This window comes from Piliocolobus tephrosceles, chromosome 15 (assembly GCF_002776525.5).
Source record: "Piliocolobus tephrosceles isolate RC106 chromosome 15, ASM277652v3, whole genome shotgun sequence".
Classification (NCBI taxonomy): Eukaryota; Metazoa; Chordata; class Mammalia; order Primates; family Cercopithecidae; genus Piliocolobus; species Piliocolobus tephrosceles.
This window is the reverse complement of record NC_045448.1, coordinates 28,498,375-28,511,511: the sequence shown is the minus strand read 5'-3', so window position 1 is coordinate 28,511,511 and position 13,137 is coordinate 28,498,375. Positions and strand designations below refer to the sequence as shown.

General features: G+C 46.2%; 1 protein-coding gene across 2 annotated transcripts in view; it reads right to left on the bottom strand.

Annotated features, from left to right (window-relative positions):
• The window catches only part of PLB1 (phospholipase B1), a 147,313-nt gene that overhangs the window by 103,285 nt on the left and 30,891 nt on the right, over window positions 1-13,137 (bottom strand). The window contains exons 7-11 of one of the 2 annotated variants that reach the window (XM_023217267.2): window positions 10,764-10,856; window positions 10,385-10,434; window positions 8,018-8,104; window positions 1,593-1,655; window positions 795-874 (exon numbers count right to left, since the gene is read on the bottom strand). In XM_023217267.2, the coding sequence (XP_023073035.1) occupies window positions 795-874; window positions 1,593-1,655; window positions 8,018-8,104; window positions 10,385-10,434; window positions 10,764-10,856 (373 nt within the window). Of the gene's footprint in view, window positions 1-794; window positions 875-1,592; window positions 1,689-8,017; window positions 8,105-10,384; window positions 10,435-10,763; window positions 10,857-13,137 lie in introns of both variants that reach the window. The other variant, XM_023217268.1, reaches the window with a different exon arrangement.

Below are 13,137 nucleotides of genomic sequence, written 5' to 3'. Positions count from 1 at the left end.
GGGGTGGGTATGGGATGGAGGGAAGCTCTCCCTGGGGGGTGGCTACAGGAGAGAGGGAAGCTTTTCCTGGGGAGCGGATATGGGATGGAGAAAAGCTCTTCCTAGTGGATAAGTATGGGATAGAGGGAAGCTTTTTCTCCCTCTTCATCTCTCAGTCCTCCTCCTCCCCGCTCATTGCTCTTCACACCAGACACCCACATCCCATTCTCCTTTCCCTACCTTCTCTGTCTTGCGTCCTCTTCAGAGCCCTCCTTCCCCTCGGTACCCCCTTCTCTCCTTTCCAGCACCCTCTTTTCTCCACCACCCTTGCCCTGACTTTTTCTACATGAACTTCTTTTCTAGGTCCAGAGCCAGAATTCTTAGGATTTGGCTCCAAAAAGTTTAAAGTCTATGAACATTTTCAGAAATATATAGGAATCAAGTTCTGTGAAGTTAAACTACATTTAGGCTACGCTTTTCTATCCAATTTCCAGAAGTAACACTTCTTAGCTTATGAATGTTTTGCCAAGGCGAACTCTCAAATCACTCTGGCACGGAGGAGAGCCTCTGGCACGCCATCAACCAGACCGAGTATTTTATTCTTTGACTCAGTCCCCAAAACAATGCTTGGCAGGGGGCCCGCCCCACCCCGACTCTGCCACTCGCTCAGGTGTTAGCTCGCATGTGTTTCTTGGCCTCCCTTGGCCTCTGTTCTTTAGGGCCCCTCACAGATTAAGGCACATGAAGGGCCCCCAGAGGACGCACACATGACAGCCGTGTCACAGATGCGTTTCTCATTCCCCTTCCCCTTTTACCTGAGCCAAGTGCCCTGATAGCGACGAGAGACCTCTGCAACCTCAGAGAGGTCCACCAGGTTTACAAATGCTCTGGGGACCTAGGAGGACACAGAGACAGGAAGGTGAGTATTTGCCAGGTCGCCATGGCTGCTGGGCTTTCTGGAACTCCTGCTTGGGCCCCGTTTGGGGTGTGGTTGAGTGTGATGGGCCTCCCCTTGATTAACTTGGCATGATCCTTTGGGAGATGTTTGGTCGGGGTCAGTCCGCGCTGCCAGCCCTGCATCTGTGCCATCCAGAAACAGGACTCTCTGTCCCTCACGGTGGGTGGGGAGTCTCCCACCAGTGTCCACGGGGGAGTGAGACCACTGGGGCTATGGGCCTGCAGCCTCCTCCAGCAGAAAGCTGCCCTCCAGGAGAGCAAAGCGGAAGGCAGAGTCACAGCAACCCCCAGCCGATTCTCAGACCCTGCAGCAGCATCACGGTCACTGGGTAGAAAGGTCTTGAAAGTCCTCAGGCCCCCTCCATCTCATCCTTGACCCAGACTCAGCTAGAGAGTGGCCTTAGGGAAGAGCAGGGCCACTGAGGACTCAAGGAAGAGTCGAGTTTCTCTCAGAAGTTTCCTTTGCAGGAGCAGAGTGTGCTCTCCTGGCCCATGTTCTCATTTGAAAGGATGAGAAGATGGGGTTCTCTAAAGTTTCCCCTTTTCCAAGGGTCCCAGTCTCCCTCACAGGGGTCCATTTCCCCACCCTGGTGGAAGCCATGTGAGGGTAAACAGGCCCCACCGCCCTCAGGGGCGCCCTGGGCCCACAGCCTCACCTCCTGCTGCAGGTAGTCCAGCACCCCCATCAGCTGGTCCATGCTGCCCGCCACAAGCCCGTTCTGTGAGAGGAGAACCGTGTTGAGTGAGGGTGCCTGCAGGAGGACCATGAGGTGAGGCCACCCAGACTCACGACACGCCCGTCCCTGCCAGGCAAGACCACGGGCAAAGGTCCCATCTAGACCTGGCATTCCACAAAGATAGAGTTCCCATAGCTTCCTAGTTTTGTCTTTGTTTTGTTCATCCATTTTCTCCCCAACCCATCATCCACCAGGGAAAAACCGAACTCCCCCTAGCTGACAAGTTCCATCAGGAAAGGGCAGACTCAAAGTCAGAGCAAGATCAGAAATACCTGGTGTGATTCTGAAGCTCACACTGAGGGATGGGAGACTTACTCCCAAAGACTTGAGGAGTCACTTTTTCCTAAAGAAAATCAGGTCCAACAGGGAAATACAATTAACCCTGTATTTAAGGCCCCACATGGGCCTCGGAACCTTTGCGCAATCCTATTTTATCAGCCTTTCTCTTGCCATGCTTGCTCTAAGATAAGGGTTCCTAGAGAAAGACTGTGAGTGGGCCCTGCTGCCTGAGTATTTAAAGACATCTCCCACCCACCCAACATACATACCACTCCCCTTCCTGCAGGTAATGAAAATCAACAAATGAAGGACCTCAAAAATTGACCTGCTTTACCTTTTTTTTTTTTTTGAGATGGAGTCTCACTCTTTTGCCCAGGTTGGAGTGCAGTGGTGCGATCTCGGCTCAGTGCAACCTCCACCTCCTGAGTAGCCGGGATTACAGGTGCCCACCACCATGCCCAGCTAATTTTTGTATTTTTAGTAGAGACAGGGTTTCACTATGTTGGCCAGGCTGGTTTCAAACTTCTGATCTCAAACGATCCATCTACCTCAGCCTCCCAAAGCGCTGGGATTACAGGCTGGGTACAGTGGCTCACGCCTGCTTTACCTTTTCAATGTGAAAATAATAAAAATTACAAGACAAACTCCTAGTCACCTGCAGACTGGCTGTCCCCTAAGGCAACTTGGCTCAGACAGGAAGACAAGGAAGGCCAAGGAGCTGTTCTGTTCCCCGGAGGGGACACAGGCAGTGACTCTGGAGACAGCTGTCAATCACCCGGGCTGGCACCACGCAGGAGGAAATGCAGTGTCCCTGTCTCTCTGCCCCTTCACCGGCTGTCTCTGTTTCGGTGTGAGGCTGGCTTCCGGGAGGCCGGTTCAGCCAGGTCTGTTACCATAAAGCCTTCTGTCTAGTTTTCTCCTAAGTGAGCCACTCCCTGACTGTGACATCAAACATCACCCTTTCTTTCCTGAAAACTCTGGGGGGAACTGTGTCTAGAGGCACCCTCGCTGCCCATCTGTACCATATCCACTGTCCCTGGAGAGGCGGGGGACCCTGCGTGGCCCTCCCTAGAGTGTGACTCTTGCTGTAGAAACCCCTGGTCAAGGTGTTTGCTCGCAGCTGCAGAGGGAATCGGGGCCCACTCAGTCATTCCAGGCACTGCATGGTTGTCACTCGGGACACCAACTGTCCCCATTTCTCAGTAGAACACATTATGCTCCTATAAGATGTCCCTTCTCTATAAGGTCACACATAATAAACTCCTGGAACCCAAAGTCAGGATAAAGCTGATTTATTCAAATGAACTGGTACATTTCCATTTGTATCATTTGCCCCCTGGTTTGGAAGAACGTCTATTATCAAACATGTGCCTGAGACCCAACTTTAACTCTTTCTAGTAAATTATTTTCTCAGGGTTTATACCAAGGAATGGGATTATTCTGTCAAAAACTAGAAACACGTTTAGGTTTCTTGACTCATACAGCAGTGTCCCCTCCAAAAGGCTGCCACCTGTAGTTAGAGACGTTTACAAGGGATAAATGTGTCTGTTTTCTTGTCATCAGCTCTTTTTTCATTTTCCTCTGATTTTTAAAATCTTACTCATGAATAAAGCTAAATTTAGCTAGAGAGCAGCAAGCAAGTTTCCAGACACAAAAAGCATCCTCAGGTCACTGCTGTGAGCCAGGTTATCATTCACCTCCAAAGCACCTGCCTTCAGAGCCATTGTCACACCTAATGGATAATTCCTGACTCGACTCTCTGACTTTGGTCATAAGAAACTCCTGAAGAACAACTGGACACAGGCCCTTATTTATTTCCCATTAAAGGAGCCCAAAGGTCTCGTGGAAGAGAATTCCAGGTCCTAAACTGGGGCAGGACAGTAGCTCAACATTTCCTCTTAATGGTAAAATGTGTTTTTCTCGTGGGAACTTTCAGGAAAACCTTGGCACATGCTCTGTAAGGTCAGGTGGCAGCCGGTGCCCACTTTCTCAGCATTTGCCCACAGAAGGATCTCCAGTGGCCCCTGTGTCTCTACAGAGCAATTTTTTTTTTTTTTTTTTTTAAAGACAGAGTCTCACTCTGTTGCTCAGGCTGGAGTGCAGTGGCATGATCTCAGCTCACAGCAGCCTCCGCTTCCTGGGTTCAAGTGATTCTCCTGTCTCAGCCTCCCGAGTAGCTGGGACTATAGGCGTGCGCCACCACACCCAGCGAATTTTTGTATTTTTGGTAGAGACCACCACATTGGCCAGGCTGGTCTCGAACTCCTAAACTTAAGTGATCCACCTGCCTTGGCCTCCCAAAGTTCTGAGATTACAGGCATGAGCCACCATGCCCAGCCATCTACAGAGCACATTTTCACAACCACCAAGGGAGAGCTTATACCTGAGATGTGCTTTGAGAAAAATAAAAATGCCACGTAAGAACTTCTCAAACAAAGATGCTGAGCTATAGCACAGGATTAGCTTAAACAGGGAGGTGTGGCCAGAGGTACCACTAGGAGGTGAGTGTGGGTCTGGGCTGTGAGAAGGGCAGCACCAGTAGGCCTGGCCAGGAGGCCAAAGGAGCCAGGCCTAGGAGCCATAGGGCCTCTGGGGGAAGTGGAAGTGGAGGTGAGATTTATTCCAGGCATCAAAGCCTTGGTGGTTTTTGTACGACAGGAAAAATCAAGATGGAAGAAGAAATAGAATAAAGAGGGAATTTGAGTTGATGCTGGCAGGTGTTGCTATAATTAGCTAAATTTATGGACATCAAGTTATTGGTTTACAGCTGTTTAAAAATGAGGAGGCATGATTACTTTTGTCACATGTTTTGAACCAATTAAAAGTGTGAGCTGGCTGGGCACGGTGGCTCACGCCTGTAATCCCAACACTTTGGGAAGTCCAGGCGGGCGGGTCACAAGGTCAGGAGATCGGGACCATCCTGGCTAACACGGTGAAACCCCATCTCTACCAAAAAAGTACAAAAAAATTAGCCAGGCATGGTGGCGGGTACCTGTAGTCCCAGCTACTCAGGAGGCTGAGGCAGGAGAATGGCGTGAACCTGGGAGCTGGTGATTGCAGTGAGCAGAGATTGCGCCACTGCACTCCAGCCTGGTGACAGAGTAAACTCCATCTCAAAAAAAAAAAAAAAAAAAAAAAGGGAAAAAAAAAATGCTAGCTTCTAAGTGTGAATAAACTCAATTCGTATGTAATCAATATGACTAGATCTTGCAGGAATTTCTCATGTTGACAAAAATCATTAAGTCTGAGAACAAGCATTGGGAAGGTTGTAGAGAATAGGCGCTCACTGCCATTAGTGGAAATATGAGAGTTCAGCCACTTTGGAGGGCAATTAGGCAGAGCCTATTAAAACCCAGAATGTGTGCACCTAAAGACTGGCGTAGGAATCTACTCCAGGTGCTTTTCTTGAGACTGTTTTTTTCTTGTTTTTTTTTTTTTTTTTTTTTTTGAGATGGAGTCTCTGTCACGCAGATTGGAGTACAGTGGCACAATCTTGGCTCACTGCCACCTCTGCCTCCTGGGTTCAAGCAATCCTCCTGCCTCAGCCTCCCAAGTAGCTGAGACTACAGGCGCCCGCCACCACGCCCGGCTAATTTTTGTATTTTTTAGTAGAGACAGGGTTTCACCATATTGGCCAGGCTGGTCTTAAACTCCTAACCTTGTGATCCACCCGCCTCGGCTTCTAAAAGTGCTGGGATTACGGGCGTGAACCACCACGCCCGGCTCTTGAGATTGTTTTTATCTTGACCCACAGTGTGAGATACGTTTTACATCCCAATCCAGTATAAGTACCCATATAGAAATGATGCAAAAATCTCATGAATTTTTACTTACCTCACTATATGCAATAAACTCAAATATTTTATTCTCTCTCTTTTTTTTTTTTTTTTTTACAATGTTGGTTGCAATCCTTTAAACTAATTTTTTGACTCACTAATGTACTTCAGTCCACAAAAATCACTGTATTTAGGAAAACTCTTCCACATAGTCAAGTAAATGAGCAAGACTGTTTATTGCAGCATTGTTTATAATAGTGAAAAACTAGAAATACCTAAATTGCCATCAGCATAGGAAAACGGTGAAATAAAATGTAGTAACATTACACAACAAAATACTCATGTAAGAGAGATAAACTCATTCCATATGTATCAACATGACTAGATTTCAATAATACTTGGTTAGTGAAAAAAATTGTTTTCAGTAGTACACACAACATTATTTATATTAAATCTCTCTCATACATACATGCATGCAAAATAATGCTTGGATTTATAGATATGTAAGAGGTTTGCAAAGAAAAAGAGAGAGAGGATTAGGGAGGTGGCCAAAAGGATACGTATTTTAGCTTTAACTGATGTTTTAGTTTCTAGAAGGAAAATATTTGTGTACTGCTTGCATAACTAAAAATACAAATAGATAATATGTAGATGAATACATGTGCACAAGAATACAACATGTATTTGAGAATGCTTGAAGGTATAAATACATGAAAGCATGCAAGAATTTATGTAGGAATGTTTAAACACAAGACAAAGTACATGGAAAATCATCAATGAGTCTAAGTATTCATAAATGGATTCATACATTAAAAAATGCTAGCATGAACAAACTAATCACAAATACAATAGCGTGTGTCTGCGTGTAAGATGAGAAAATGAATTTATACATGAATATAACTTATGGATGAATGATTCCATTAGTGAATACATGGAAGAATGCAGCAATGTCTAAATGTTTGAACACTTCAGTGCATGACTGCATAAATGCATGAGTTAATGTCCTGAATTAATGAGTATACAGAAGAATGCACCAATGTCTAAATGCTTGAACATGTCAATGCATGAATGCATACATTCATGAAGTAATGCATAATGATCAAAAAGGGGGGCTGTGCAGAGAAAAAACGAGGCATGTAAATTTCACTTGGCACTGGAGAACACAGAGGGTAAACTGGAACAATAAATCTTCATTATCTATATGCTGGAAACCCAGAAAGGCTGTAGGAATATCGGCCAACGAGAGCTAGTCAGGAAGGTGGATTTCCATCAACATTCTCCCAAGGCTTGACATTACTAAAGGAAGGGGAGTTTTGATGGTGAGCCAGGAGTCAGTGGGAGTGTGGGGCACTTGAAGGAAGGCAAGAGTATCTATTGTAGGAGAGAGGCACAGAAAAGAAACCACCACCTCCAGAAGCTCCACCATGCCTGTGCCCTGGCCTGGAGGGTGGCGAAGGGGACAAGCTGATCCCATAAGTGGCAGGGCCAGCATGGTAGCAGCCAGGCTTCAGGATCCTGAAGAAGAGTCCAGGTGCCATTTATTTTACCATAGCTTAGATTTCTAAACCATCCCTTACACTTTCAACTGATCCTAATCTGAATGATCTTCAGTAAAGACTTAAGTCATAGATATTCACCTCCATAAATAATAAATGAGATCACATGTTTCATGTCCTGTTTCTAGAAAAGCCAAGGCACTTGGAAGATACAGTCTACTTCAATAAACAGCAGCCTTCCCACTACAAATAGAATTCATGGGCCAAGGAGTGAGGATGGTATGCACCCTGCTTTATTTCTTAAATTCAGAACTTACATGAAATCAGAATTAAGAGGCAAGATAGTTTTTAACCAACTAGAACACTAATTTTCTCAGTTGCGGAATGACTGTTGACTCAACTTATCTATGCCTCTACTTCCTTTTCCTGATATGAGAGATGGTAAGTAAAAAACACCTGTTCCTTGTGACAGTTATGAATGCATGTAATATGTACAACATTATGAATTATCTAATGTCACTAAACTGTACACTTAAAATGATTAAGATGGTCTTTATGTGTATTTTATCACAATAAAAAAATTGAAGCAATAAAACTCACAAAATGCCTGTTCAAGCATTTTTCTTTGAGTATCTGACTGTCTGTCTGTCTGCCCATCCATCCATCCATGTTCTAAAATAGGTGGCATTAGCCCCACCCTGATAGCTGGGGATCAGGTAATCAGGCAGGTTTGGTTCACTCCCTCTCCATCCCCAGCATCTGCAATCCCTCAGTCCCCAAGGCTGCCATTTACCTGTTGAGCAGAGGGGCACAGGTAACACTGGCTTGCATTACTGAAGAACACATTGATGAGCTTCCAGTCAAGTTGAAAATCAAGTTGCTGAAGAAAAGGGCAACAGCATGAAAAGGAGATTGTGGCAAGACCTTGAACCAAAATAATGTCTTTGTTTTCATGTCTTTCCATTTCATATAACCATCCCTGAAAAACCCATGTAGGAATTTTTTTTCGATAGTAGTATACGGCAGGAGTTTAAAGTGGTATAACTGCTCTAGGTTGATAAAATATATCCAAAACTTTTTTTAAATTAAAAGACACACCTTTTGATCTAATTATTTCATTTCCCCAAAGATAGTTTAAGGAAACAAGGATACGTGAATGATTCAGCTACAATGATGAAGCCTTATGCATAAGAAGGAAAAACTGGAAACAACACAAATGTCCAAAACAGGGGATTGCTGTGTAAACTGTGGAATACTCATGAGATGAAACACTATGTCGCTTTTAAAATGATGCTGAAAAATGTCATTATCATGGGAACTAATCTATTGAGAAAAGTAGGTTATAAAAAGCATCTTTGGCTGGGTGCAGTGGTTCATGCCTGTAATCCCAGCACTTTGGGAGGCCGAGGTGGGTGGATCACCTGAGGTTGGGAGTTCGAGACCAGCCTGACCAACATGGAGAAACCCTGTCTCTACTAAAAATACAAAATTAGCCGAGCGTGGTAGCACACGCCTGTAATCCCAGCTACTCGGGAGGCTGAGGCAGAACAATCGCTTGAACCTGGGAAGCGGAAGTTGTGGTGAGCCGAGATCGCACCACTGCACTCCAGCTTGGACAACAAGAGCAAAACTCGATCTCATTAAAAAAAAAAAAGCATCTTTATCCAGTAACATCCCTGTTTTATAAAATATATAAAGATATATATGCTAGGAAAAAATATGGAAGGTAATATACACCAAGTTATTAACCATAATTAGCTTTGGGTTATTAGGATTAAGGATGGTTTTACTTTTTGCTTATCTGTGTTTTCTGATTTTTTCAGTAATGAACATGCATTTCTTGTGTAACCAGGAAACAAACTGGTTTCTTAAGAGGCAGCACGGTGTAGTTGAGGAACACTGGACTATGAAGCAGGCACTTTAGGTTTTGGCTCTAACTAGCTGTGTGAACTTGCACAGGTCACATTACTTCTGGGAACTTCCATTTCCACATCTGGAAAATTACAGGGTTAGACGCAGGATCTCTTCTCTATTTTACAGAATAATGATTATTTCAGAAATTCTGGAATTCTCCTGTTCGGGAAAACAAACTTTATGGTGTAGCTCCTGCTCTAGTCCCTGTCCTCATATGCCTTGGAATGACCTTCACTTCACTTCCTGAACTCTTTAATGTATGCATGGCTGGCTGAAACAGCAGCTTCCCTTGGTTCCAGCAGTCCAGGCTCAGTGCTTAGATACAGTTTGCTAGCAAGGCTTGCCTTGGTTTGATACTTGCCCATAAGGGCAGTGCAAAAGATCAAACGATGCTTATTACAAACTTACATAGGTTATTGAGTAAATAGTTTAAGAACTGTTAGGAGAGTGGTACCAAGGCTCCCAGCATGTCTGTGACAGAGGCCTCCACCCTCAGAACTAAAATTAATATGGTAATTATTAGTAACAGCAATCACCACTACAATAACAATGCAAGCTACAGGCTTTTATATTATGTATTGAGTCTGTGCCAGGCACATCCAATATCTCGTTTAATGCTCCCAAAACCCTACACTGCAGCTCTTTTATCATCCCATTTCATGAACAGGAAAACTGAGGTTTACGGAGGTAAGTGCCTCACCCAACATCATACAGTTAATAGGTAGAGAATTCAAGACTCAAACTCAAACCAGTCTCACCTGGAACTGAAGCTAGCCACCACCTCCCTTTGGGAGAAGTCGTTTAGTCCATCTGTTGACTTTCAGCAGGACCACATGGAAAACCATTCTGAACAGGATTGGTCCTTTTGGCTGAGCATTATGACTCACCCTGTAATCTCAGCACTTTAGGAGGCCGAGGCAGGCAGATTGCTTGAGCCCAGGAGTTTGAGATCAGCCTGGGCAACATGGCAAAACCCCGTCTCTATCAAAAATATAAAAATTAGCCAGTCTCATAACTGGTCTCAAAATAAATAAATAAAGAGATGGATAAAAATTAACAATGAAAAAGAATTGGTCCTCTCCTTTAATGACCACCAGAGAATGGCAAAGACATTTTTTAAAGAATCCAGGCCACACTAGTCGCTGAGTTCATGGTAAAATGGTACCAGGGCCATTATCACTTTGATCCGCCCGCCTTGCAGCAAACCCAGGCAGCCCAGCCATGCCAGAGTTGGATGGATGCTTACCAGGTTCTCTTTCATGTTTCTCACCAGTTCTTGAGCCTGAATCCACAAGTCTCTGTGCAGAGGGAGGGAAACAGAGAGGAAAATCAGCTAAATGTTATTTTGTCAAGGGCTGGAAGCTTGCCCCTTGCCATAGCTCAGGTGCCAGTCTGTGAGCTTGACCCACCCCTGGCTCCTGAAGAGTGGGCACTGACCTGCTTTTCAAAATAAGGTTCATCAGGCAGACTGAAATCAGTTTGAGGAGGCTTTTGGGCTTTGACTTAAATACTTCTATTTTTAAGCCTCTTCGACTTTGCCAGCCCCCCAAATCTTCCCGCCTATATGTTGAGACCAGTAGGAATACATACCCCAGAGAGAGACAGAAAGGGAACTTACTCAGCACCGTCGGCACCATCGTGGGGTACGACTGTCTTTCCAGTGTGGCACACAGGCATTGGAACGGAAGGATTGAAATGTCTGATGATGTCTGAAAGGACTAAAGAGAGACCTGGTTTGAGGCCCTGGCCTTCACCAGCTGAAGGTCACCTCTAAAGACTGACCTACCTACTGTCGGAAGTGGTGGCTCATGCCTATAATCTCAGTACCTTGGGAGGCTGAGGCAGGAGGATCACTTGAGCCCTAGAGTTTGAGACCAGTCACGGCAACATAGCAAAACGCTGTCTCTATGAAAACAAAAATAGCCTGGTGTGGTGGTGCTCACCTGTGGTCATAGCCACTTGGGTAGCTGAGGCAGGAGGATCGCTTGAGTCCAGGAGGTCAAGACTGCAGTGAGCTGTGTTTGTGCCACTGCACTCTAGCCTGGGCAACAGAGCAAGACCCCATTTCAAAAATAATAATTAAAAAAAAAAAAAAAGACTGACCCTCTTCCTCTAGAGTGAGCTGCCAGGGTTGCTGCCCCTATTCCAAGGCATGGTCCTTCCTCACACCCTGCCTGGGGCTGTGAGGCTATCTGTACCTCTGGAGCAGTCCTCTGGAAGTGAAGGAGCTAAAAATGAACCTCTGTAAAGTGCTGGGCCAGGCCCAGTGCTAAGCACTTTACATGCATTATCTCACTTAATCCTCAGTAGCAAACACATGGCAATATGATCTCCAAGTTAGAGAAAGGGAAACTGAGACAGAAAAATCCAGCGAGCTGGCCAGGGTCTCACAGCTAACTGAGGTTGCTGGGGTTTGAACCAGAGTTCTGGGACACTGAGGCTTTTCACTGCCATGTGCTACTGCCTCATTAGAGCAAGTGATGCTGGGACAGGGACTCAGGCTGCCTTCCAGCCCCCCTCCCTCCTCCTGAGAGTGACAGCAGGGTGGGAAAGCTCCAGGGAATATGCAGAGAACACGTCCCAGAGCTGACAGCCAGAGGACCGCTAAAAATAGTGCTGTCAGGAGCAGTTAAGTTGTGTCTTGCTCCTGAGAGGGAAGAGGGCAGAGCAGGGAGAGAGTGTCATGGAAGGGAGATGCCTCCACTCCTCCACCCGACTCCCCTTTCTTTTTGCCCCATCCAGAAGTGCCTCAGGGCTTCATGGGAGCAGGATCCAGAAGGCGGCATTAAAGGGGCTCCCTGTGAAGGAGACTGACACTGTGCAGGCAGCAGGCAGGGTGCGGGTGGGAGAACTGGCCTGGAAGTCAGGGGACTGGTCACTCGACTTTGCAACCTTGGGCAGCCTCCTAACTCGTGTGTGATTCCGTTTTCCCCATCCTTAATCCAAAATAATGAACTTCATTCTCTAACCCCTGATTGGCTTACAAAGAAACCCATTTCCGCTTGTGGTGGGAAAGCGGGGAAAGTTCTGAGCTGGGTTCAGGTTTATCGGGACAGCATGAACATGTACATGGGTGAGGGGTACTCTTGCTCCCTCATCTGAAGATAGTCTGTAAGGATCAATGACAAAACACAAATATTTGGTGGTAGGTCTGAAAGAGATTGCTTTCTGAAAGAAAGGTACCTGTGTCAGTGCTCTGTGATCAAACATGACTTTGCATCTGTAAATTTGTTGGTCATTTTGTTTTAAGTCTGCCATACTTGGTCTGTCCTTGCTGCCTCCGAGTTCCCTGGCAGCACTAGGGTGAGAACAAAGGGCACAGCCCGTGGGGTTGGACCACCTGGGTTCACAGGGACCGTGCCACTTACTGAGCACATAGCCTCAGGAAAGTCCATTTACCTCCCTGACACTTGGCTTTCCTACCTGCAAAATGGCCATGGTGGGCGAGGGCATGGCTACGTTTGGAGATCTCAAACGTCAGGAGACCTCTAAAGTTCTGAGATTGACGGTCAGGTAGGCTGAGTCCGAGCCAGCCCCAACCCACACTGCACAGCACAGGCCTGGATGTCCCTAGAGCACTTTCTTCTGGGAAGACCTGCTCCTCCTGCTGGCTCAGCCACCCAGCTGAGCTTGCAGCTGTGGTCTCCACTCCTTCCTCCTTCCCCACTGAGTATGCTGGAGTAAGGCCTGCCTTGGAGGGCTTCAGAAGCGAGATCTGCCCTCACACCTGCTTTCTGCAGGACCTCTGACCAGCTGGGACTCCTGGCTGCTCTGCTTAGAGAGAAGCACTCAGACTCATTGCAGGGCAATTTGGGAGGAAACCTTGAGACGAATTCAGAAACTAGGCAAAGCAGCATCTGCATTTGTGGCTTGAGGGTCTAAACTATATCCTATCTTCCCAGACACCCCCCCAAACATGCCGCTTCTTTTTTCCTACCACTTCAAGATAAACAGGGCCAAGCCAAGGCACAGCCGTGATAGCCACGGAGTTGGTAGTGG